General features: G+C 42.0%; 1 protein-coding gene across 1 annotated transcript in view; it reads left to right on the forward strand.

Moving 5' to 3' along the window:
• Positions 1–27,524, forward strand: part of CFAP61 (cilia and flagella associated protein 61) — a 292,142-nt gene that overhangs the window by 158,445 nt on the left and 106,173 nt on the right. Inside the window, exons 17-18 of the mRNA XM_004433707.3 lie at positions 12,075–12,202; positions 27,393–27,491. Coding sequence (XP_004433764.1) covers positions 12,075–12,202; positions 27,393–27,491 — 227 coding nt within the window. The remainder of the gene's footprint in view (positions 1–12,074; positions 12,203–27,392; positions 27,492–27,524) is intronic.

Raw genomic sequence — 27,524 nt, forward strand, 5'->3', positions numbered from 1 at the left:
ATTGTGCCTGTGTGATAAATGTTTAATGATTTGGTAGTACATGCATGGCTTAAAATCCATTATTTATTGCACCTTCTCTTGCCTGGCAAAGGTGACAATTTTATAGCCCCAGCAGTCATGCAAACACATTTATACGAAACCGACGACTGATAATAAATTTCCTTACTGTAAATGTCAGTGGGTTTCATGTGTTGCTGCCATTACATCTTGTTTGGAAGCTGAACGCTACACAGTTATGGGAGGCGCCAGATGGTGTCATTAACGCGAACGCTGGGACTGTTTACCGCTGACGTGCATGTGAGAAATTAAAAGTACAGGGCCTGTCTGCACTGAAGCGTGATGTCAGTGGTGCCCAGGTGTAAAGACAGTGCAGTCTGCTTGCATATTCCCTTCCATCCCACCAAGAGGGATCTTAGGGGTTTAAAAAAATAGGTTTTGCTTGAATATTTAACAGAGTGAGCAAAGGGGAACATTTTCCCGGGGACTCCTGCTTGAATTTGTATGTGGAGTCTCAGACACCCTGAAAGTCACACCTGCCATCCCTTCGGTGGCTCCCTCCTGAGTGGCAAGCCAGCTCCCCTTTAGGCCTTCCAGGCATGGCGTGGCCTTTTGTGCTAATTAATTACAGCAGGATTGTTATTGCTCTGTGTGTGTGTGTGTGTGTGTGTGTGTGTATCTGTGTGTGTGTGTGTGTGTTGGTAACTTCAGATATTTTAAATACTTACTATTTTGGAAAAGTTTTTTTGAGAGCATGGAATTAGTGTTTCTAAAAAGTGTTGTCAGAACCATCAGAAATTGATTCAAAGAATGGAGAGAAGAAAAAAAGCAGACCTTTTCTATACTAATTTCTTCTGGGCAATGGGCTCTTCTTTTCACAAGAAACAGCAATGGAACCAAGACCTTTACTTTCCCTGATCTGATGTAAAATATCTGAAAGGCTGAAATTACCCCCCCCATGTTTTATTAGAATGTATCTCTACTTTTGTTCAGCACTGGCTGCTCTCATTTATCGTATTTCAGCTTCCTTCCTGTTGAGGTTTCTGCTTAGCTCTCTACCAAGCTCTCTTTTCATTTCCATTTAAAAAGAAGCTGGATTTGTTTTATTCTTCCCTGCAAGCCCTTCCCTTGAACCAAGAGGCTAGCCCATTGATTCTGACCAAATTCCTTTGAACTTTGTTTTTAGCTTTAGCATTCTTCATAGGAATTTTCAGAAAGGCTTATTCTTTCAAAACAATCATTGTGCATTGCTCTACAAAAGCCGAGTGAACCTTTTGGTGTGCAGAATTTTAAAGTCATATGAAAGAGAATACAAACTATTGTTTGTATTGAGATGAAAGAGATATGCTTAATTTCTTCAGACTAACTCAGAGATACAATTGTATGTCAACAGAAATAATGAACCTGACTGAAAGACTAAAAGTATGCGTGAAGGCACACCTTAAGTAGAGTCATGCATTTTAGCTTGCTTACGGAACGTGCAAGTTGTGTTGAAAATATCCAGGAGCGAAAAAAAGGAATGGCAGGGAGACAGCAAGATTGAAAAGTGTCTGTGGAATAGCACTCACTTGGACAGAAGTTCTCAGGAAAAGGAGTTTTTTTCTTCCACTGCTGTCATTTTCCTAGCAAATGAACCAAAAGCTTAAACCAGCAGTGCAAATAGCCACGTATCTGACTTGAGCAAACAGCTTTTTCTCTGGGAGAATTGAAAGTTCTTATCTTACTCTGTGCCTCCTGGTGGGAGGTGGTGGCAAGGACACAGTTGGTTATCAGCTTTTTCTCTCCTGACCCCTGCTCCTCCCCTGTGTCCCCTTGTTTGTGTGCTTCTCATATTGCCCATGCAGGACCATTCTGCCCTGTCAGGACATCATCTGAAAGTGCAGTTGTAGAGACTGATCTGTACTTCAGTGGGATGTATCACCCTTCCAGACCCTTGCACTGGCCTTTCCCTGTCATCCAGAAAGTTGTTGTCTCCCTTGTCCACAGGGAAATATCTTATTGATCGTTCTAAATCCAACTTAGCTGTCACTTTCTCCAAGAAGCCTTCCCTGACTTCCTAGACCAGCCAAACTTCAGCTAATTCCACGGCTTCCCAGCTGAGTCCAGAAGAACTTCTTAGCTCAGCACAGCCTAAACTGCTGACCCACAGAATTATGAGTTGAATGAATGCTTGTTCTTTTAATCTACTAAATTTTGGATTGACTTGTTACACAGCAATAACTTCCTGATACACTGCCCTTATCACATGTGCTGCATTTTATCTGTTTACCTGTCTGTCTCCTATCCTGATGAGAATTCCTTAAAGACAAAAACCAGGCCTCATTCTTACCTCAGCACTTAAGTGGGTGATTGACATAAGGTAGATGTTCAATATGTATTTATTGAATTGAAATTGTTGAATTAAAGTCTGTGTTAAAATTTTGATGGTAGCATTTCAGGGATCAGGATACTGACTCGGTTATCCTAATGCCCTTAGAATCACTCCACATATCCAACTGCCTTGTCCCCCAACAAGTTAGACTAGCCTTATTGCTAGAGTATTGATTTCATTTAAATATTTTTTTTTCTAGAGTTGCTTCTCTAGCTGGGGAAATAACTTTATGACCTAGTGACTCTTTGCTGTATATTTATAAGGTGCTTCTATAGGAATGAGGGCAGATTCCAGTCTACTTTGGGGTATTAAATACAAAATATTTTAAAGTCTGTGGCTAAATATCAACTGTTCCTGCATCCCAGATAAACCACATGTCCCACCCTTTATGATATGGGATGGAAAGAGAAGGATGGCCTGAAGTCCTCTTTCTTTAAGCAAATAATGTTCAGACAGATGATACTTCATACCTTCTCCATAAAACTTCCTCTTATTTTTTTTAGGAAGCGAAAACAACCAATAATACAACTCTTTTTATTTGACAAAAATCTCAAGAGAATACCTTTATCACCAATCATTTCATATATTTCTCTGATTCCTTGTCTAATTATTAAGACATTCAAATTCTATATTATAAACATATACATATACATTTTATATTTAATATATGGAGGACCATTTTTGCCCTTGGATACCTGTAGGAAAATGCCATCATTTCAGAAGGACATTATTTAACAGGAAGAATGCCTTCCATCACTTTTGAATTTGAGTGTTTTCAAAACCTTTGAGGCCACACCTTCATCTTACTCTATTACAAGTGGGTCTTTCATGAGGATAGAGAAGCTGAGAATGATTAGGCAGCTAGATGTTGAGTCAATGAGTTTCTTCAAGAGATACATATGTAATATAGTAGTAAGTTGTGCTTTTAGAGCAGTGCAAGTCAGGTAATTAATTCTGCAGACCATTTCCCTGCCATGGATTGGCTTCATTCCTGCCTTTCGCTGTGTGCTTACCCCAGAGAAGTCATATCTCCAGTTTGTAGCTGACACTGTATTGAAGATGATACCTGGAGTGCCTAATAGCTGAAACATAACAGACAGGATTCGATTAGAATGATGCAGAGGCTCAGAGGACGTTTCTAAACACTTGACACTATTTAGGTGGGAAGGGAGGGACATGGAGCTATTTGAGGTTATCTTGGTACATGTGCTAGCATGCCCTATATTGGGGATCAATGAATCTCTGTGTCGCTGAAAAGCCAAAAATGGATCTACCTTGCCAGTGTTCGTGTATAGCATCAAAGCAATCACATTTTTAATGATTATATGAGCTACTTGTTCAGGGCTGTTATTTAATTAAAAACAAGTGAATTAGGGCCGGCCCCGTGGCTTAGCGGTTAAGTGCGTGCACTCCGCTGCTGGCGACCCGGGTTCGGATCCCGGGCACGCACGGACGCACCGCTTCTCCGGCTATGCTGAGGCCGCGTCCCACATACAGCAACTAGAAGGATGTGCAGCTATGACATACAACTATCTACTGGGGCTTTGGAGGGAAAAAATAAATAAATAAAATCTTAAAAAAAACAAACAAGTGAATTAATCACATTTATCAAATCTAAGATGCCATCAATTATAAGATGTACCTTTATTTTATGTACCATTAAGAAAAAAATGTGGCCAATTAAACTGTGACACAATATCTTAAAAAGAGTCCTGAACAGAATATGAATCAGTCATATAAGTCTTATTGCTTTGAAATTTCTTTGATCTATTCACAGAGGAGAGGCAATTTACATTCCCTTCAATTGCATTGTTTGCTGGGTGATGGGAAAAAACTTTTGCACGTCTTAGTAACAAAAGGTAACACGGCTTCATCTACTGTGGGTATCTATCATCCTTTATTTGCTCCTGTAAAGCACTTGATTGTTGCATTGCAAGAAAATGTGGAATTACAGCCATTCCTCCAATGACTAATATTTGCTTCACTAATATCAAATTTGCACCATGCTGCTTGGTTTCCGGGCCTTTATGGGAACACAGTAAGTGTTCATTTCAATGCCAAATCATGCTGTAATCCTTCTGAAGACGTTGTCAGCAGCAGTTAAACTCAATACATGTTGTCACATAATGCACATGAGTCTCCAGAAGTGGTGACAATGAACAGCCATGACCAAATCACCCATACCCAGGAAAGGACAACTATGTCACTGCTGCTACCTGGCTGACTGCAATGGTTAAGATAACATTGACTGTGAGGCTGATTTCAGGGATGCTAACGTGGAAAAAAAGTGCATCCTAGAATTTATGAAATCCAGTAAAGTCACTTAACTTCCAAAACACTTTTTTCTAATATAAATGTATAAGAAAGGTCGCAGGTTATTGTCATAGGGTGGTTATAATTGTATCTTTTTAAAACGTTTACAAAATACTGATAATAGCCAGGTAGGGAATATGGGTATAGATGGCGTTGGGACAGATGGAGTTGATAAGAGAAATATAAGAAAAATGGAAGTTAAAGAAATTTACTCACTGAATTATAGAAGCTTAAGAAACTTAAGAAAGACCACTAGTTGCCCCCATTATCCATTCCTCCCTTTAGCCTTACTAATGGGAACTCAATTTTATTCAAGGCAGCAATGCACCCAACTAAGAGAATAAATTTCCCAGCTTCCCTTGCATCTGGCACGACCACGTGAATCAGTTTTGGCCACTGAGATGGAAGTAGAAGTAGTTGGAATGGGAATTCTGGGAAGGCTGCTTAAAAGGAGTGGCTCAGCTGAGAGGAAGGCCCTTTTTTTCTTTCCTTCCTTCTCCTTCCTGCTGCCTAGAATGAGGATATGAAGTCTGCATCTCCAGCAGCCATTCAAGCCATCCTTGAGGATGGAAGCCTTGCACTAGGATGGGGAGTTAGGCAGGTAGAAGTCTAGGTCTTTGATAAGTTTATGGCACTGCCTCAATAGCCATATCTGGACTACATATTTCCAGATTTGTTTTGCATAAGAGAGAAATTATCTTCTATCCTGTTTAAGCTACTGTTTTCTGTTTAAGCTGAGTTTTCTGTTGTATACAGTCAAGCCCAATCCTAATTGATACAGGAACCCTCTTTCTTCAGCTAGGATTCAATCTATGTGGGACAATGCCACAAGAATCTATTAAGCTCCCCCTGTTTGCCTGAGAAATGTGAAGGCTGTAAAGGAGTTAAAGCCCTCATAGCCTTGAAAGAAATAACAATTCTTCATGGGTATTATTGCTAATAATTTTGCAGAGGAAAAATTAGTGCTTCATTTACTTCCCAAACCTTTAATAAGTGCCTAGAGTGTGCCTGTGTAACGGTGGGGATGCCACAGTGAGCAGATCCCACAGTATCCACATCCCACTCTTTGCCCCATGTTGCGCGGTTTTGAGTGTGCTTCTTCCCGTGTTAAGAAAGCAAGCCAGAAAATGTCCTTGAGCCCTCATTGCTTTCAGCAGATGCTGTAGACGGAACAGTGTGCATTTTTCTGAAGTGCTGAAGCTACAAAAAGTGTTAGGAGCTCCCCATTCCCCAACAAAAAGGAAAGTTAAGAGAAACCTTCATAAAACGAGGCTCAAAACCACAGCATCTTCTTGACAGCCTTCTCATGCTCTGCTGGGATGGAGGTGATGGTGTTCATATCATATTTTTGAATGCTTTTAATAATTTTAGCAGAAAGGCTTTTCAAAACTGTGTTTTGTATCTGTGGAAGAGATTTGCAACTTATTGGTTCTTTTTTAAGTATCTATATCTCTCTACCCTTTATTTGTTTGGTAAATATTGCAATGCTTTGCCCCAAAGTGGTCAACTTGTAAACTTTGAAACTGATGCTGATATTTATAGCACTGTCAATCTGTCATCATTTGTTTTGATAAAATTGGGAAACAGAGGGCTTCTCAACAAGAAAAGAGAGAATGGAAAGGAATAAGAAAAAAATTACATTTATAGAGCCAAAGTAGGCTTATTAAGAATTTCAGAAATTCTATTCCTAATGGCTTTGAATCTCTCCATCTTCCATTTCCTTGCATGGACAGAGCTCCCTTTGAAGTCTCTGGAAGCTTTCTGAAAGAAAAAATATATATACATGGGTGTGGAGCTGAAAATTGAGCTCACTGTTTTGCCCTTTTAAAATGTGTTTTTCGAAGATTTCCCTTTCATATTGCAGATGGGAGAGAGGACGTGCAATTTTACCTTGTGTAACATCTTTGCCTGAAAAGCTCAAAGTATTTGTAGACGTTTTTAAATGAATAGTTTCCATGTTTGCCTGCTGAGGAAGGCAGAGTTTTGTGTAATTTACTTCCATTTTACACCTGAGGAAACTGATATTTATGGTAAAGAGGCTCAGAATTTCAACCAGTAGCAGAATTAAGAAAACAAGCCCAAACCTTGCCACAAGGCTAATGATACCCAGTCTAATGATCCTGGAGGTCGAACGTGACTTCCAAATGAAATGGTATCATTAGCAAACATTCACCATAGATACTGTCACGTTTCATTTTAGTATGAACCTTGCATTTATTATGTAGGATCATTTGTATTTATTTTGACCGCTTTCTAGTTTACTGGCCTATTTGTAATTTTAGTGACTTCCGATTTTGAATCTATTATTGAAATTGAGTTTCTTTTTTTTTCTTCATTTTTTGTTTATTGCAGTAACATTGGTTTATAACATTGTATAAATTTCAGGTGTACATCATTATATTTCTATTTCTGCATGGATTACAGTGGAGGAAGATGGGCATGGATGTTAGCCCACGGCCAGTCTTCCTCAGCAAAAAGAGGATGATTGGCAGATGTTAGCTCAGGGCTGATCTTCCTCACAAAAAAAAAAAAAAAAGAAAGAAATTGAGTTTCAATAATGCTTTTGTAGTCATTCTAACTCGTTCTAAGTGCATAAGAGAAGCCAAACCAGATGTGGAAATACGGAACTCAGGTCTATGTGTATCAGATAAAATTATATTTTGAACAATTTTTTGTACACATAGAAAAGTTAACACCATGTATAAAACTCAAAAGTATGTATTTAAGGTCTGTTGATAAATGTATGTGAATCATGGCATAAACTCAACTATGCATGTACATCAACATCATTTTTACTAGAAAGATCATAGTTAATCCTAAGTAGTTCTTTTTTTTTTTTTTTTTTTGTGAGGAAGATCAGCCCTGAGCTAACATCCATGCTAATCCTCCTCTTCTTGCTGAGGAAGACCGGCTCTGAGCTAACATCCATTGCCAACCCTCCTCCTTTTTTTCCCCAAAGCCCCAGTAGATAGTTGCATGTCATAGTTGCACATCCTTCTAGTTGCTGTATGTGGGACGCGGCCTCAGCATGGCCAGAGAAGCGGTGCGTTGGTGCGCGCCCAGGATCCGAACCCGGGCCGCCAGTAGCAGAGCACGCACACTTAACCACTAAGCCACGGGGCCGGCTCTATTCCTAAGTAGTTCTAATTATATCTGAATCATTTGTTTGGTCATTTAAGCAACTGGAAAAGAACCAACTGAAATGATTTGAATTAGTAGAAATTATATCAACATCCTTTAAGAAGGGCTGATGAAATGCAAAGTGAACGTATCTATTCTTTCACTATTTATCGAATGTCCAAAAATGACTGGCAGGAATTGTTCAGATAAAACAAAACAAATGCCTCAAAAAACAAAGATGTAGTTCTTGACCTCAGGAAGCCAACAGTCCAGTTGGAGGGTGGCAGACAAACCAAATGAATTAATAAAAGCAACCAAAACCTCCTTAGTGGCTCGCTCACTCACATGTACAGGGTCTGCTGTTCCAGAAGCTCATAGGAAATTACAGATAAATAGATAAACACTTAAACATGTGCTCATTTCTATTCCCTATTTTCTCATCTCAACGCCTCTCCTGCCCCCCACCTGACATTTATTGTCATTTCCTCTGGATCTTCCAACACCCCCTCCTCCCCCACCTCAAGGCCAGTTCTAGAATTCCCTTACAGGGGTGTTCCCATGTTATCATTCCTTCTCCTATCTGAGGAGTAGAACTTAAGGTTTATGTTTTAAACTCATTACAAGAGTCATCATCAATTTTAAGGAACATTTCTTTTAACCTTATAAGGTTATATACCGTGACATATGGTTTATTCCTTCTTGCTGGGGTACATCTTCATCTCTACATTTAAAATCATGCCTTTGTCTAGAAATGCTAACCTAGCGTCTTTAGAAAAATAGAATCATAAATGTGTTAAAAGGAAATGGAGGTGAGAATATGATTCCCACCCATATTATCACTGATATGGTATGTAGTTAAATAGCTTACAGAGTTTCCTCTGTTTAATATTTGAAATAATTTACTATTACATGACACATTTAATTTCTGTCTATAAAATATGAGTCAATAGATAGGGTTTTTATTTTCACTTTACTATTAAGAAAATCAGACCCCAAACAGGGTCTCCAGTGTACAGGACATTTTTGGTAGATGTTCAGACCAAAGAAAGGAAAAGCTGGCTTGACTCAGAGGATCTTCTATACCTGTTTTTCTTTACCATGAAAACCTGTAGTTTGAAGGAACATAAAAGAAGGACATGTATTCTGCTTTCCTTCAAAAATGACTTGCGCTTCCTGCTTATGGGCAAAATAAACCCTTTATACAGCAGCAGAAGCTGTCTTTGTTTGCAGTTGTCACTGCAAGATGTTTCCAGGCTGGGAAGCATTTTTTTCAAGGTATTTAAAAACTATCTACAACAAAATAAATGTGTTTTTTTCAGGTCACTTCATCATACCTGAGGATGAATATGTTTTTAATTAGAGCCTGGGCACAAAATTGGGTTTATTGAGACTCATGGTGACGCCTGGTCACTCTCCCAAGACACCCACAGTCATTGTACTGATGCTCACCCTTGACACCCCGAGGCCACTTTGTGGATTCAGCAGTTAGAAAGGTGATTTCTGAGGCCTGGCAGCTGTTGGTGTTAAAGCTATTGTGTGGGAAACAAAAGCCATTCTGTTCTGTTCCCCAGCTGCCTTTGTATCGTTGATACAGGACCTGTTTCATAAATGGAGTATAATTCTCTACCATGGAATTTCATTACTGCCCATGTTTCAATGTTAGCATACGCTTCTGGACAGCAAAAGGGAACATCTGAACATACCTCCCATGGAAGGAATCTTGGGTTCTGACCTCCGTTAAAATGCTTGCATTTTAAGTTTGTTGATTAGACCTGCAATTAGATGCCATCATACCAACATCTACGCTTCCTATCATCTTTTCTCTAAGCCACCAGACCCAAGGCTGGCTAGAGGGAATTTGCTGCCAGCCTTCTTGTCTTGGAAATTAATCAGACCACAGTACATGGTGGCGCCCACATGTACCAGTGTTAACTAGTTTTCTCGCAGAATTCCTCATTGACCTGTCCTGAGAAATTCTCATAGAGCAGATCAAAACTGACATTTATTTGAAGAGCAGACACTTTTTCACCCAAAACGTATATTCGTTATTGTCATTTAGAAAGTGTATCAGTTTAGAAAGTTTTCAGTTGCGGATAAAAGAAACTAACTGGCCTAAACAATCAAGGAAATGCAGTGGGCTGCGTCATTCTCTCCAGCTATTCGTCCCTCTCTGGGCTGTGCCCTTGCTGTGTGACTTTGAGTTTCCTTCCACTACAGGTGAGTCTATTTCCCCACGTTATGAATGTTGGGCTTGCCCATGTGACTTGCTTTGGCCAGGCTGAAGGAGTATTGCTTATTTTCACTTACCCTTCTTGCACTTCTACCATTGCCATGAGAAGAACATGCCTCAGCTCTCTCTCATCAAAAAAGATAATAGATACGTGAGGCCAGTCTGGAATCAGTAGGTTAGAGCCAAACCCAGCTGAGTCCAGCAAACATCAGACTACTTCCAGCTGACCCATGAGTGAGAATAGATGACAATTGTTTTAAGCCAGTGCATTTGGAGGGTGGTTTGTTACGCAGCACTATTGTGGCAATGGCTGACTGATGTTTATTGCTCATATAACTGAAGAGTCTAAAGGTAGCGTGGGCTTCAGGTAGAGTTTGAAAGGATTTCCTGTTGTATTTCTCTGTGATTCCCTTGGAGTTTCAGCCCAGAGATTTCCCTCTTTATGGCATGACGACTGTACCATTTCAATCTTAACATCTATACCCCATACCATTCAGAAGGCAAGGAGGCTTCTCTTCTCCAAGCATCAGAGAAAAGTCCTGGGCTTCGCTCTGATTAGGCCAACATAGGTCATGTATCTATCCTGGGCCAACTGTTGAGCAAGGAAAGTGGGATTATGCAACTTGGTTTATGCCAGTCAGTCCCCTCTTAAAGATGGGAGTGGGCTCAGTCTTTTTTAAAATCCATGATGTGCCTCATTAAAGGTGGGAGTGGGGATAGAACAGATGCTGAGAGGCATGAGTAGTGTTAATTATGGAGGGTCTAAAATCTCCAAACTTTGTTTTAAATTTCTATTAATACATTATTTGTCTCAAGACATTATTCTACCTCCATGTTGCTAGGCTAGCTAGAGCCAGAGAGAGGGGTTTATCTTCTAGATTTCCCATGTTATCTGGCAAGTGGCGAAGCCTGTGGCCACACCCATGCTACCCGAAGCACTGGAAGGTGAGTGAGAGCCCAGCTTTACATAAGACTTTACCAGAAGCCCACTAGACTCTCAACTCCTGGTATCTCAGGATTTTAATAAAATTAAAAATAGATTTGGTCTATTAGAATTTGAAGATCTCTGACCTAGAGGATGAGTTAATGCTGATGTAATGATGTAACTGAGTCAGGGGCATTGGTAAGGATGTCATTCCACTTCTGGCTTCCATTGTTTCTGATGAGAAGTCAGGTATAATTCTTGTTTTTGTCTGTAGACATAGTAAGACCAAATAAAAACGTGTTGAATTAATGAATTAAAATTAGAACCAAGGTCTTCTGACGCAGTCTAATGTTCATTCAAGAATACTCCACCACCTTTTTGTTAAAACCTTTCGTTGTACGTTTAGTGCTCCTACTGAAGCCTCTGCCAGAAAGAGAAACAAACTATCAATCCAGATAATTTTTGCAAAAAAAGACATCAAAGTGATCACAGTTACTTTCTGTGCTTCTAAGAGAACTCTCTGACCCCAGAGTATCTGAAAGATTGAACGACTCTTTATCATCCAACCTGTTTTTGTCATTCAACAAATATTTGTCATTCTACAAATATTATTGAACACCTACTGTGCACAAGGTACTGTGTTAAGTAGTATGAGAGATGCAGAATTGAATAAGAGATAATACTTGCTTTCAAGTACCTAACTTTTATAATCTAGTTGTTGTTCATGATTTCAGGGAAACCTGGGACAGAAGGAAAGACTTGGGACCTTTCATGAAACCACAGATTCTCAGGGAGCAATTTGTCTGCCTTCTTTCATTATCATCTCTAATCATGAAGGTCCTCAGTTCTATATGAAACATCTGTTGGCAATAAGAACAAAATGATCTATACCAAGCATTTTGATGTAAACCAGCCTAGGTTAGCTATATTCCCATATTCTTACATTAATTTCTTAAAAATACCTTCCCGTAAATTTCACCATGGCCATGCATGGGAATTATTCAGTTTGATTTGCTGGTGATGTCCTAATTAAAGAATGACACATAACTGTTAATTTGAGAGTGCAGACTCAGCTACATTTTCTTCAAGTCTCTCTTTCTCTTTGCATTTTTTTCCAGTTGAGTTATGCCTTGAACCATACAAACAGAAAACTAACGTTGGAACCTAAAATAACTGTCAATGCCAAGATTGTTGTGGTTGGTGCATCCAATGTTGGAATTTCCTTCTTAGAGACGTTGGTATTTTGGTGAGTTGTTTTACTTTATTTGTTTTTAAGGGGGGCCCTTCTCTTCTTACACCTAACAGGGTCCCCTGAAACATACTTGAGTGTGTTTGCCACACCATATACCTTGCCTATGTTGATTAATGACTCAGTGGAATAGTCTAGGCCGGGGGTTAGCAAACTATAGCCCCTGGGTCAGATCTGGCTTTCCACCTGCTTTTGTAAATAAAGCTTTATTGGAACACTACCACGCTTATGTAGTTATATGTTATCTGTGACTGTTTGCTTGATACAACAGAAGATTTGAGTGGCTGCAACAGAGACCATTTGGTCTACAATGCCTAAAATATGTACACTCTGACCCTTTCCAGAAGGAGTTTGCCAACCCCTATTCTATACTAGCGTTCCCCTTACTGGCCAGATCATAAGAATCACATGGAGCATTTGTTAACGATATAGATTCCCAGGCCCTGCACCAGACATACAGAATCAGAAACGCCCAGGTAAGACTCTGGGAATCTGTATTTTAACAGGTGCTCCATATAATCAGGCAGGTTTGGGAACCAATTTTGACTTTATGCATCACAAATAGGCTTTTGGAAATGGCAGACAGGCCAGGACCTTTCTTCCAACCTCTGCATTTTGGGTGCTAGGAAACAGGGTAAAACCCCACAGGGAACACTGAGGACTGCACATTTCTTCAGATGCTATTTTCTATCATCCTCAAAGCACTAAACCAGGTTTCCTTTCAGAGCCCATTTTCCTGATAGTCCGCAGCTTCCCCTGACTAGCGCTCCATCTGCTCAGCACTGCTTCACAGCAAGAGCCCTGGATTAAAGTCCATGAACTCAGGTTCATAGCCTGGCATCACTGCCACCTGACACAGAACCCTAGATGCATTGCCTAACTTCTCTCAGACTTGGTTTCCTCATTTATGTTTTTTAAAGTCTCATAGATGTTTTAAAAGACCCTGACCTTGGGGAACCACAGACTCCTGAAATAAAAGTGATTTTTTCCAAATCTTTGCTCAGGATCACATGAGAAACTTTAGCTACTGTTCAAAACTACAGGTGCTAAGAGGTAGGTGGAAGATTGGAGAGAGCAGCCCTACCATGACTCCTCCAGAAGCCAGCAAAGGTGTGAGGAGTTAGACAAGGAGAAGGGTGGAGGAAATGACCCCTAACAGGTGTTTTTGCCTGGTTGATGTGGAGATGAGCTAACCCCAAATAGTTGTTTTGCTCATTTCACATCACATTAACCAGATAAAGATTTTTTTCACTTCCAGCCAATTTGTTCAGTTATCCGGAACATACCCTTAGTTAAACAGAAATAAGTAGCATGGGGGTCATTATTGAAATTAACAACAGCGTTCATGGGCTTTAAATATTGTGGTCAGTCTACAGCAGTCTTTCATGGCAAGAAGAAAATGATGAGAAGCACCCAGGAATATCCATTTTTCTGTGGATGCCACACTATAGTTTGAGGAGTTCACTTGTTCTGGTGGGTCTCTTTATCTAAGACTCTGAACAGTAAGTTGTATGCAACCATTTTTGAATGATGAATTATCAGGGTGAGTTATGAAATGATAGTAGTCAAGAAGTTATCATAAACAGGTCTTAAATCTTAATTTAGCTATATACTTATGTTTTATTTAAAATGATTACATTATATACATATAATTTTCTTTTTGTGGAATTAACTTAGATTTAATAAAGACAAGTATAAATTTTGATATAAGTACTTGGTTGATTAAATTCCTCAATCAGACAGACTTTTTTAAAGCATTTGAAATTACTCATAATTCTCTATCATCGTTACACAGATTACGTACACTAAAAATAGACTGGTATCAGTTTACGGATCTCTAATCCTTAAGAGAGGAAATAGTTTTCTCATTATTTTCTCTAATTATTCTAAATTAGCAATCACCATAGTAACCTGCTGCGTATTTTACTTTACCACTTTAACTGCCATTTGAACTAGATTTTATAAATGCTATGAGCTGGAATGAAATTGAAGAAACAGTTTTCACCAAATGCTGACCCCTAATGAGGATTAAATCCACATTTTGGAGGCAAGAGTTAGAAAAATTGCCCTCCTTTTGCTCCTGCACTGCATTATCTAACTCAGCTGGGGCACCGTAGTTCCTGGAAAATCCATCTGAGGCCCAGTATAGCAACTTCTTTTTCCAGAAAATCTGGTAATGCTTGTCATCTGGTGACAAAACAGACACAAATTTTTGTTTTTATATTATTTGCATGCAAAAAAATTAAAGCACCTTTGGTCTCCTCTTCGGTGGACACAAAAGCAGTCCTTGCAGAAATTTGTTTCCCGTCACATCCTTCACTCCCCGAGTGCTAAGGTGCTGCTGGGGAGCTGACGTGATTTGACCAAAGTCACCAACTACTGCACCAGGATATAAGCTCCATGCGAGGAGGAATAGTGAGGGAGATGTTTGCATTAGTTTTTAGTACAACATTCTCTCTGGTCCTCAGCTGCTACCCATCCACAGTTACGTCTGCACGGACACATCTTCTTGTCTGGTTGTAGGCCTGGGGGTCACCTTGCATCTTCTTTTCCTTAGTAGGGCAAGTCCTCCTGGGCCCTCCCATGCCAGGTGACATGTGTGACAAGTGTTTTCTTAGGGACACATTAGCAGTTCTCCACATCCTTCTGGTCCTGGTGAGTCCTCCAGCACTGGGCTGAGGAGTGGCAGCCCAGCCCTTAGAGCTTCCTGCAATCTCCAGCAGCCCTCCCTAGGCCCTGACTAGCTGATCGAGAAGGGCAGGGGTGCAGGATAATTCAGGGTGGGGCTGAGGCTCTGCTCATCTGTGCTCCCCCCACAGGTCTTGTGCATTTGTCTTCTGAGGGCACTGTGCCCAACCAACTCCACCGGGAGCCAAGGAGGGAGTGTGTTCAGGCCCCTGCGCCCCACCCTGCAGCCAGTGTGGGCTCTGGCCACATAGGCATCCTGGCCTTCCTTCCCCATCATTTGCCCCGCCAGGGCATGGGTCCCGTGGTGGGAACCAGGAGCTGAGCAGGGGAAGGACAGCGGGTGCAGAGCCAGGGCTGGGGGAGGAGCTTTCTTGGGGTGGGGGGTGCAGAGGAGGAAACCCCCGCTCATCCTCTGATGGAGAGGGCAGTGAATTGGAGGGGAAGGCAGCTCCTAAGACATTTTTCTGTGAGTTATCTGTGTTCTTCATCAAGCCCAAGTCATTCAAGTGATGGATCTGAACTATTTTAAAATTACAGTTCTCATGATTGATAGATTGTGTGCGTTCGGCTGCCCTGGCTCTTTGGAACTGCAAGTTCTTGGCTTGGGCAGTGTAAGTGTTTCATATACGTTATCCTTCTCAGTATTTCTATTAATAAGACTTCTCTAAAACTCCAACCACTGGAAAAAGCAGAAAGAACTCAGCCTCGACTGTCAGCACACCTCTGCTGTCAACCAGTGCTGTGGCCCTGACGGGTGGTCCCATCCTCCTCATTGTGCTGAGGGAGGGTCCTGGTAGGGGACCCTCATGGTCCTGCTAGCCCGAAGGTGTGGTCATGCTGAGAACTCCACCAATCGTATCAGCAGTCTAAAGGGAACTCCCTCTTCTTGGATCAACAGCCAAGTTCGGAGGTGAGCTTCTATCATCCGTCAAGGAAACACTGTTTCCTGAAGGAGAGCTTTGAAAGTGTGAAAGCTCTTTCCAGAAAACAAGAGGTCTCTTTCCACAAAGCTTAGAAAGTCGTATTTTTACCAGCCACTTTGTGCACCAAATCTAGCCTTGCTGAACTCCCCAAATGTAATACTTTGAATATCTCAGGCTTTCCACAAAAGTACTCCAAAATCATTTTTAAGAAGAAATATGGAAATGCTGTACCAAAAAAAGGGCAGGAACCAGGTCTATGAACTCATTTTATGTTTTATGTCCTTTTTACTCAAAGTGTGGCCTGTGGACCAGCAGCATCAACATTGCCTGGGAGCTCGTTAGCAATGCAGAACCTCAGGCCCTGCCCCGCTCAGTGTCCCAAATAGATAGATTTTTTCCAGAATTATATAGAACAGCTTCTTCACTATCTCTTGGGCATCAACTCACTGAGCTGAAGCAGTTACTATTTTATTCTGTTTCAGCTCATGTGTCTCTATGCTTCTGAGTATTATATTATTTACTCCTGATTATGGAGCAGTTCCTTTTAATCCATTATTTTAAAATCCTTCCTAATTCAATTCTGATGTAAAGAATCTCTTGAAGAGCCTGTAATGGCACTAGAAAAATGCATCAGTGAATCCTGGGATGACAGTGACTGAAAGCAACCCTGGGTAGTGTCCCCACGACCCTTTGTGTGACTAGAGAAATACATGCTTTGATTCACGGCAAGTGCTGGTAGGTGCTGAAGCCCGGGTGGGCTCGCCTTGTCTCCCACTTCCACCACTGGGAAGAGGTTTCTCAAAAAACCGAGCAAATAATCTCACCAAAAGATGAAGTTTCTGATTTTCGACCTAGATATTGACCCCTCATCTGGTCGAGTGTGTTGAGGTAACTAAGACTAGCTTGGAACAAGGAAGGCATGTTTGTAAAGCTACGATTTGTGGCCGGATGACCGTAACTCCTGTTATCGGGCGCGCAGGACCGCACAATATCCGGCGCAGCTGTGGGCTCTGTCAGCAGCCAGCAGAGCGCCTGCGGCTTAATTAGGCTTTTTATCTCTGCATTTGTCTGAGGACATCTGAAACCTTCAGTGTGGCCTGTCACTAATTAGGTGACTAATTAAATAGTTAGTGCTTACTTGCTGATCTCAGAGCTAAACCCCTGTGAACAGGTTGGTGATTGTTATTGTTCCATGGGGCAGAGACCATTCGGTCTCCATTTGGTCTCTGCCCCGTGAATTGATGGACGTGTGCTCTCTCTGATTGCCCTTTTGGTACCAGGGCGAATGCAGCGTGGCAGCCAGGCCCACAGCACGTGCGGTGCTGCCCTCCGCCGTGCCTGGGGAGCAGGCAGAGATCAATGGGGCAGGTGGCATCTTGCCTTCTTGTTATGTTGGCATCACAATGGGACCTGTCAGGGGCCAATACAGAGGCCCTCTGGTGGCTGAGGTGGGGGTGGGGAGGATGGGGACAGTTAGGTGTCAAGCTCAGAGGCCCAGCCTCCCAGGCAGAAGGACGTGACATTCTGTCACCAGAAGATAATGACCTGGAACTCTCCCTGGTGTTGCTAATCACAATCTGGTTTCCTAATCTGATTCCAATATTTAAATATAATTAATGTTAAATGAAAGTATCTTCATTTACTGAAAGTATCACACTGCTGCTCATTTCAGGATAAATTTTCTTATCTCCCAATACCCCCTCCAGAGACTCCCAGAACAAAAGAAAAGCAAGCCTCTTTGAACAATATTAGGGCCCCCCCTTTTTTTTTGGTGAGGAAGATTGGCCCTGAGCTAATTTACGTTGCCAATATTCCTCTTTTTGCTGAGGAAAATTAGCCCTGAGCTAACATCTGTGCCCATCTTCCTCTATTTCGTACGTGGGATGCTGCCACAGCATGGCTTGATGAGTGGTACATAGGTCCGCGCCTGGGATCCGAACTGTGGACCCTGGGCTGCCAAAGCAGAGCACACAAACTTAACCACTGTGCCACTGGGCTGGCCCAATATTAGGCCTTTTGGGAGGATCAGATTATTGTCATTTTTTGTGGGTTCTTTGGGGTTAGGGACGTTAAGTAGGTAATGTATTCTTTATGATCCCACAAAGAGCAAACCACATCCACAGACTGAGTAATAGACCTGCCCACTCAGTCTTCATCCTCCACTGTCAGATCATTTTCAAATGATGACATCATCACCTGTCTTGGTTTGCATTCCTTCAAAAGCTGACAACAAAGAATTTGGGTGCAAGTAGTTTATTTGGGAGTGCTCCTAAGGAATTAGCTGAGAGAGCAGGGAGGTGAGTTGGGAAAGGGAGAAAAGTCAACAGAGCCCCAAAAAAGCATTTGTCAGCAGGTCACTGTGGGTGACTTGGGTGCAGTCCCACTGGGGCCCTCAGAGGGGCACAACTGGAGTGGTCCCTCTGCCACGTGAGGAAGTTGGGGTGTTTACCCACGAGTTCCTTTCCTTATTATTTGCATAGTCAGCCTGGATTGTTCTTCCGGCCTGTTCCTCAAGCTCCCTTGATCAGAGGATGGCCCAGGCAGAGAGAGTCAGGAGAGCATGAGGGTGGGAAAACTGTTTGCCAGAGATGTGGGCAGGCCCAACAGCAAGTGCGAGAGTGCCCTTACCGTCCCAGTTTCTTTAGTCTGTTCTCCTTTCTTCGTATGCACACTGTTGCCCTTTACCGAAGCATGTGGGCATGGACAAAGGGAGAGAAAAGGCCAGGCTACACAAGAAGACTGTGACAAGAGGATTTTGTGGCCACCTCTCTTCCTAGGCATTCTTTCAGCTATAAAGAGAACCCCAGGTGTACTGCTCTGCCAAGAAACCTTTGCTGGAAAAAAGATGGCGTTTGAGGCCTGTCTTAGCAAAGATTTTGTTTCTACTTTGGGAAAGAGATAAGGTTAAGTTAGTAGTTTTCAAAACGTGGTCTGTGGACCAGCAATCTTCAGCAGCACCTGGGAACCTGTTGGAGATGCAGACTCTCAGGTCCCATCTTGTAAGGATTGAATTGGAAACCGTGGGGCCCAGGGCTCTATGTTTTCACACCCCTCCAGGGGAGTCTGGGAACTGCTGAGTTAGGGTGTAGTGGAGAGAGTCAGTGCTCTGCCATGCCTGATGGGGCCCAGGAAAATCATCCAACGTCTGTGAACCTCAGTTTTCTCGCCTGTGCAATGTGGAAGCACCCCAAAATCTCTCCTCCTACACTGGTGTGAGGGTTAAATCAGGTAATATATGCAGAGCATCTAGAAAGGCCTAGCACTCAATACTTGTTAGACTGACACCTCCCCACTAATTAAATTTGCATATCCAGATCCCTGGTGGGAGCCGAGCATTGTCTTTGAAATAAGGCAAGTGACGGGGAAGATGGGGTCTTCTTAATGTGGAAGATGCTCTCTTCCAAGGATTAGGGATGAACCAGAGGTGTTTCCTGCCAGCAGCTGTGTCTGCTCCTTGTGAGAACTCCTCTGGCAGACATTCCCTTGGAGTTCGCTTAAAATGGCCACTACCTCTGGTTTAATCAGGAGGACCTAGCAAGCAGCCCAACGCTCTATGTTTCTGTTTTGCAAGCTGCTTGACTCCAGAGGAAACTGGAGTTGCACATTGCCCTCTTCTCTCCCCACCCAGACTGAGGGAAATCCAGATTCCTTGTGGAGCAGGGGCTTTCCTGCCCTCAGGGCCCGCATCTGCGGCTCCAACTGCCCATCACTGCCCACTAGGCTGCCAATGGCTGTTCCTTAGGCCTTTTCCTGATATTCGGATGCTGATCATACTTGGGTCTCTATTCTACCACTAACCTCAAGTTTATCATGTAAGTCTTGGAGGCTCTGAGTGCACCCCACACCCCAAGTCTAGGAGTTCCACTGCATTGAAAAAAGAAACAAGGCCAAGACAAAAATTTCAGTCTTTACTCATGTCTCTCAAATATTTACTGGGATCATATACTTCCTTCATAGAAACTGGTATTAAACTCTACCCTCCTTTCCTGAACACCCCAAACCCCTGGGAGCCTCTCACTTTTCTGTCCCTACACCAGCAGTTCTCAAAGTGTTGTTCCTGAACCACAAGCATTTGAGAACTTGTTAGACGTACAAATGCTCAGATCCCAACCCCAACCTACTGCATCAGAAACTCAGAGAATGGGGCCCAGCAATCGGTGTTTTAACAAGCCCTCCAGGGAATCATTCGGTCTTCAATGCCACTAGGTCAATGCCATCTCCACCCTACTGTCCCCACCTTTCTCATATGCAGCCGCACTCCTAAAAAGACGAAGGACACTCGACCTCTCTACCCTCAGCCACACCCCCCAGCCCACCTCAGCTCTGAATCCACTGGTCACTTTCTTTCCTCACTGCAGAGGGAGGATTAAGGCTATAACACCCACCCACTAAATTCTTTTATCCTGGTACAAAAAAACAGAAGTGCCTACAAGCAAACTCAGGGAAGAAGGAGGTGTCAAACTGGCCCCCCTCTTACAGCATGTGACAATGGGTGGAAATTTGGAAGGGACTGGAAACCTGGGCATGGGGGCCCTTCTGTAAAGGTGCCAGGTAGCCGTCCTTGCTGGGGAATGGGAGCACTTGGAGCCACTGTGTGAGACCCAGATGAGGCACGGCTGGCTACTGAGCACACGGCTTCTGGAAACTGTGTTTATCTCTAACTGTAGTTCCCTGGAGGTAATTCCTTTCAAACGGATAACCAGAATCTTTCCAACATACCAACGCAGTGAGGCACTTGGGCTTGAAAAAAACTACTTTGAATTTCCCTTTTTATTTTGAAAAATGGTGGTGGAGAAAAATGTTGTGAATCAGCTCCCTAGACATGGGGTTAATGTTGAGTAACTCTTTCTATAAGCAACAGATTGCAAAAATTCCAGACTCAATTCTGCACATCAGAGCTACTTGTGGGGGCAGGGGTGGAGGTAGGGGGTAGTTATAAAAATACAGTTTCCTGTGCCCCTATTCCTGGGGTTACAATTCAGTAGGGCTGGGATGGGTCCCAGGAATATGTATTTTTAACAGATTTGCCAGGTAATTCTGACATGCAGCTGGGTTTAGTAACCATTTATGTATACATTTCCTCAAAATTGGCAGTCTTATCTATAAGGAAACCTATTTCCCCCTATAATTGCTCATTGTAACTCACCTGTTTTTATGGGCTTGTTTTCCAAACCACATTTTCTAATCCTCAACAAATCATATAACTTCTAATTCACATCATTACTTCGGGCCTTACTAGACATAATTATTAACTTATTAAACATTACATGGCTGAAGTCATTACCACATGTTCATAATATTTACATGCTAAATTGGGCCTAGGAGAAAGCATTTCACAAAGCTTCGTGCTTAAACTATCGCCATTAAGAATGAAGGCCCAAGGAGATATATCTGCCAAGCATGAGGAAACCTGCCCATATGGTGTTAATAAAGCCTTGCTAACTGCTAGCATTTGCCCAAAACATAAAACCCTTCTTCATCTCCCCCACCAGATGTGATCTCACTCTTTTTTGAACTTCCGTAATGCTTCGTTATTCCAGTCTCACAGAACTGATTGATTTGTGACTTGTATTTTGCCATTTCTTATGTGTGAAGGCTTTCCAACTAGTCTTTTATAGCTGCCATCTTGGTATGTACAGCTTGTGTATGCTCAATGTATATAAATACATGCTCAAAGTATAAATGTATAATGTTTTTACTTCATATATAGATGAAAACATTAATAATTTCCCCTAAGTCATAAAGCAAAACTAAATTTAATTTTAGTTTATTTTACCAGAACTCCCAAATTTTGTTCTTATTCATTCAACAGACATTTCAAACATTACTTTTCATTTTTTCAGTAAGGATTTATGTTCTACTTTTATGCAGAGATACATAAGCTTTTCATCTGAGATCCTGAATCCCCAAACCATCCCTCCAGTCCCTTACCCTGTCAGGTGCCTGGAGAATCCACAGAACACCTGGGTCACACCACTTGGGTCCAGTGTTGATTCTGGATCCCTTGCCCTGGGACACAAGCCTGGAGTCAGGTAGGCATAAGAGATTTGCTGTTGGACCACTTTCTCCAGGCCCCATCCTGATTCCTGCTGAGGCTTCCATGAGCAGGGGAGCCATGGAAGATGGCACCCAAGAGAAGAGAGAAGTAGGGTCAGGGAGAGAGTTTTTAACATCTTCCTCCCTCATGAACAGCCGCCCCCTTCTAGAAGTGCTCAGACTCCTTGATCCCATTCCTTGTCTTTGGATCTCTCTCCAGTCTCCCCCTGGAGGTCAGAGTGCGCCATTACTGACAGCTGTGTGGCCACCAGTGCAGCTGCTGTGTTATTTTTATGAATGTAATAAACATGAAGTAAGTAGCCAAGGATGTTGTCAAAAAATCTCTTTTGTGATCTAAACACAAAAAATATTGCTGAAGAAAGTTAACAATTTCTCAGGGAAAAACTGGTAGATGCTCTTAGTCTGTTGTATACTTATAATAAATATTTTGTTTTGATTTGTTTTGCCCTATAGTTTTCATTGAATATTGGGTGTTCACATAACTTCTAATTTTAAAACCCCATATTTAGCATTTTATTATTAATTTTGTGACATTATGTGGTATCATTCAGATCGAATTAAATCTAAGTTACTCTTTGACTAGTAAAATATGCAGTTAGGTTAAATACCTATCTTGAGATAGGATTTACTGTCATTTGGCAAATATTTTTGTTATTGTTTTGAGCAATTTAGAAAGCAGAGATTCCAGTAAATTAAATTGTAACATTTAGAATGATGGGGGATAATTATTTTCTCTCTACGTTATCTATTCGTTCAAATAAAAGCATTCATGAAAACAGTTAAGTCACTTGGTTTGGATGCCCTTGCTATGCCAGAAAAAAAGTCAGCAAAAACATAAAAATAAAAAATAATAAGCATTCACCTGGCAGGTTGACAGGTTTTTACTGCCCAGAAGGGTAAGCAACATGAAAAGTTTTATGTTTCTTTTATCACGTTCACCAAACTGGCAAGGTGACCCTCTTTATTTGAAGGATAAGGATGTTTAGACCTAATTTTGTGGCTGTCCTCCCGAAGCATGGCATGAAATGCAATACCTTTTACTTATTTCCCTGGATACTCTAATCCCTCCCTGCTTTACAGTATCTTTGAGCTGTGCCTCCCTTTGTATCCACAGCAACGTGAAATCCCTACTGGAATTATCTGCTGCGAAAATGCAGGTGTGCTTGTTTAATGTCTCAGTGGCTTGAGCACTTAACTTGAGCTTTTTGTTTCCACAACGTGGTGACCTTTGGTTTCAGAGCAGAGGGCTCACAGTGATGTTAGGTAGTGTTTATATACATCAAGCCAACACCACTAGATCTGGGAGTCGTGCTTTTCCTGCGGTTCTGCTGTTCCTGCCGTTTCGTCTACTGTATGCCCAAATCCAGGAGGTACCCCGTCACGCTGTTCCATTTGCAGGAACTTTTTGAATATTGATAGGTAATCAAATTAAAAGTCTTAAACATTTTATCTTCATATTTCATCCTCAGAAGAGCTAAAATCTATCAGAATTGTGCATTATAGACTTCATGATTTTGGACCAATACTCTTAGATAGTTATAAATTTAAGAAATTAAATATTTGGATGTTTCTAAATCAGATTACAGAGATAACTATCAGTAAAAATATGAGGTTGGAGAAAAAAATGGACATGCTGCTGATAATTTCACATAAAGGCATGAAAGAGGCAGAGAATCTTCAGAGAATAGCAAGGAGGTTGATGTCAGAAGGTTGAGGAGGTTAGGTTAGGGCCCGACAATAAGGGCCTTATATGCCATGCTCATGAATTTTGACTTCATATTTTGCTAGGAAAAATAGTTAACATTCATTGAAAATGTAAAATTCTAAGCATTTTACAGATACTATTTCATTTAATCCTCACAGCAGCCCTATGAGGTGGTAGGTTCTGTTTTTCCCACTTTACAGGCTAGGAAACTGAGCCACAGAGAGGTTAAATAACCTGCCCCAGGTCAAAAATCTAGAAAGTGCCAGAGCCAGGAGTCTGAGGCAATCTGAATCCTGAGCCCACAGTCTTAGCCACTCTGCTCTGCTGCTACCCAAGTGATGAGCAAACTTGGAGACTTTAAAACCAGGAACAAGTGGCTGGATATGGTGACCAACTGTGGGAATTGAGAAGGAGAGTAGGAGCCTGGGGTTGGCTCCCAAATTCCTAGCTTGCGAGGTGGTGAGTTGGCATGCCTTTGATGGAGATAAAGGAGGAATGGGATGAGGTTACGAAGACCTTTGTTTGGACACATGTTGAATTTGGGACGCCCGTGGAGCAGTCCCATTCCCACTGACTGACATTTGGAAATTAGGTTTAGAGCTCAGAAGAAAACTGTAGCGTAAATATGTAAGACGAAGTCACGGTGGTAAACAACATCCAGGAAGATGGGTGTGAAGACTGGGAAGCTTGGTGAGGGATAGATGGGCAAAGGAGGAGGAGCTGGTGAAAAAAAGCAGTCATAAAAGAGAACCTTAAGATAGTGTCTCCAACTGCGTGTTCTATGGCTGCAGCTCCTGGGTAGGGTCTCCTCCATGGCCCTGGCCATCCATATTTCCTCCATCCTTTCCTCCTTAAGGATTCATATCAGTAATGGCATCCCTCCCACCAGTGCTAGTCCCTGGATGACTCCCATCCCTTATTGGTTCCTGGAAACCTGCACACACCTCTGCCTTCATTCATTCAAACCTGGTGGAGTCAGCTGTCTATTTCCTGCCTGGACCATGATTGATACAAGCATCTTCCCCCATCCCCACCCACCCTTCCTTCATGAGTCAACATGCATAGAGACTTCTAGTTGCCTCCCAGTATTCATTCTGCACTTTGTCCTTGGTAACAGAACCCTGGGTAATGTGGTTCTTAGAAGAACCACTGTGCTTCTCTTTGAAAAAACGCATTTTCCAGCCTCCCTTCCTGCTACATGTGGCCGTGTCACTGAGTTCTGGCAATGTAAGCAGAGAGGTCGTGTAAGACTTTCAGGAAGCCTCCTTAATGGGCAGCCCTTTCTACCCATTCCTCTTTCCTCCTGCCTGTAATGTGGAGGTAGGATGTGATGCCTGGAGGTCCAGGAGCCACCTTGGACCTGAGGTGACTTCAAGAATGGAAGCAGAGAAGCAGGGCTGTGGCCCCTGTTGACTTCACGGCCCCACCTTATCAGCACCAGACTGGTTATTTGCAGGTTTGTTAAGTACAGTTGTAAGGGATATGTGCTGATATAGGAAAGAAACTTGATGAGGAGACAGGGTTAATGAATCAGGGACACTCTGGTAGATGTGTCTGGAGGTGGCAAGAAGGGACACAGTGGGAAAGAGTTGCCTGGTGGCTGGTCTCTGTTTTCTTTATGACGTGGGAGATGTTCTCACAGAACAGGGGGATAGTAGGGAGAACAAGAAAGGTTAAAGTGGTGGACTCGAAGATTGGATAAAAGACCAGAACAGACACAATGAAGAATACAAAAGGAATTTGGCTAAGGCTAAAGAAAAGGAATGGAAAGCTGGTTTCTTTATATATAAAAATCCAGAGAATGCTCCCCTCAAATCTTTTGGAGAAATCTTTAATTGTATAATAGGGTAATTCAGGATACTACAAGGTGGTAATTTGTCAATTTACACGTCATTCGATCCATGTTGTTAGATAATTCAAATTATTCAGTGCCAGAGGGTTTGTTTTTGTAGTAAAAGATGTAGCAGAATAATTCCTAAGCCCTCTCCTCACATAGAGACATAAGGGCCTGTATAAAACTGTATTATTAGTACAACATAAACCACATTTCCATTACACAGGCTGCAAAGCCAAAATAAATTTTAACCGCATGTGAGTATAAACATGTATTACTATTATTTGCATTTTCCATTAAATGGTAATAAATCAAAGGCCTGTCATCAGTGTGCATTTGCAGACTGGCAGCCATAAGTAATTGGGGTTAATTGTGACCTTTATTTTATTTGAACATATTCAAAATTTTTATTCTTGTTATTAGAGGATAAGATATGCTCGGTTTTCTTTGTATCAAACAAGAATATTCATTCTTAAATGACACACATCCTTAGAGACTTTAGAGCAAAACCTTTCGTAATATTTAGCTATTTTTAAATGTCAGGTGCAGTTAAGTTTATTACACTGCTGGCCCGGGCCGTCACCCAAAGTCTCCTGCTTTTAGTGGTACTTAGCAGATTGTCGGCAAACTGATAGCATTTCCACGTTTGGAAAATTTCCAATCTCCTCCTGGGAAAGGACGGCAGGTGTTTTCCTCTAACTTGGTGAAGGTTTCTTTTTTGGCATGTGATTGGTTTAAGGGGAGGTGTGAACTAAGGAGATTTTAGAAGAAAAAATATTTCTCACCATCCTGAAGCCTATGAAAAGATCAGCTCACCCATAACATGTTGCTGACTTAGTTGGAGGGCAGATTTGCAGCAGGAATATTTAATACTCGCGGAGGGTGAGTCTTAAGCACGTAAATTCCTCAGAAGCCGCCATTTACGTGCCCTGGGCGTGCTCCTTCACACTTCCCGCAGGACTGGTTAGAGGGTGGCCTGGGTGTGTGGAGAGGGTGCTGCTTGGGGTTGGAAGACGTGGCTTTCATTTCTGGCCCTGCTGCTTATGAGCCTCGTGACCGTGAACAAATTACCTACCTTCTCCAACCTTGACTTTCTTCTGTATGAAATACGGATAATAAAACTTGCCCCCCCTTCACAAATTGTCTTGAAGATTAATCCCTAGGATAATGCCTATGAATGTGCCTGGGGCCCTGGAAAGCCTGATGCAAATGGAAAGCAGTTTTGCTTTTAAAAGGAATCCTCTGGAATTTTCTCCTCTGAGATACTTTGGTTTCCTGATTTGAGTAATTATAAATATCTGAAAGTAATAAAACTAATGTTGACCGATGGGATTAGATGATCTTTGGCTCCTTCTCAACCATGTGGGGTCTGCAGGGCAGTGGAGGCAGCGGTCAGACAAGATGCTGGAGGCCTGCAGCCTGGGATCGCGCCATCCTCTGGACTTCTTTGCTGAAGGGTCTTGGGCAAATCATTTTCCCTCAGTTCCACATAATAAAATAGGGATGATAATGTTACTGACCTCCTTGAACCGCTGGGAGGACTGAGTGAGGGACGTGCAGAGGGCTTGGTGTAAGCACCCAGAAAGTTTTAGCTGTGGTGGTTATGATTCCAAGCAGTTTCTTGCAAGTCATCTGAAATTCGAACATTGCATTAACGTATACTAAATTTACCTCCCTTCTCCCAATTTGTGGGTTTTATTTTGTTTTACTTTGAGAAGCAAATTTTTAAAAATTAAATGGTGTCTGCCATCACAGTGTCGTAGCTTTTGGAAGTTTCTACTATTAGCAGTTCCAGCGCCATCCTCCTCTTTTCATTTGAATGGTTGGTTCTTTTGAAGGTTTGTGCAAAAGGAGTTGCTAGGTTCAAAGAAAAATTCAACAATTGGATGACATGTGAAATCAGGTTAAGTTGAATTATAATCATCTTTCACCGAACTATGCTTTACCTCTTGGTGTTTTGTTTTGTGTCTTTCTCCTTAGTTCTCACCTGAAGTTTAGTAATCTCACCCTGATTTCAACCCATGGACTCCCGGGAAAGAAACTTCTGGGCGCTGAACAAAGGAAGTTCTTGGCGAGCGAGTATGAATTCTATTTGCTTTTTCATTCCGAGCC

Source organism: Ceratotherium simum, chromosome 21, assembly GCF_057802395.1.
Source record: "Ceratotherium simum simum isolate JZ-2026a chromosome 21, ASM5780239v1, whole genome shotgun sequence".
NCBI classification, from domain to species: Eukaryota; Metazoa; Chordata; class Mammalia; order Perissodactyla; family Rhinocerotidae; genus Ceratotherium; species Ceratotherium simum.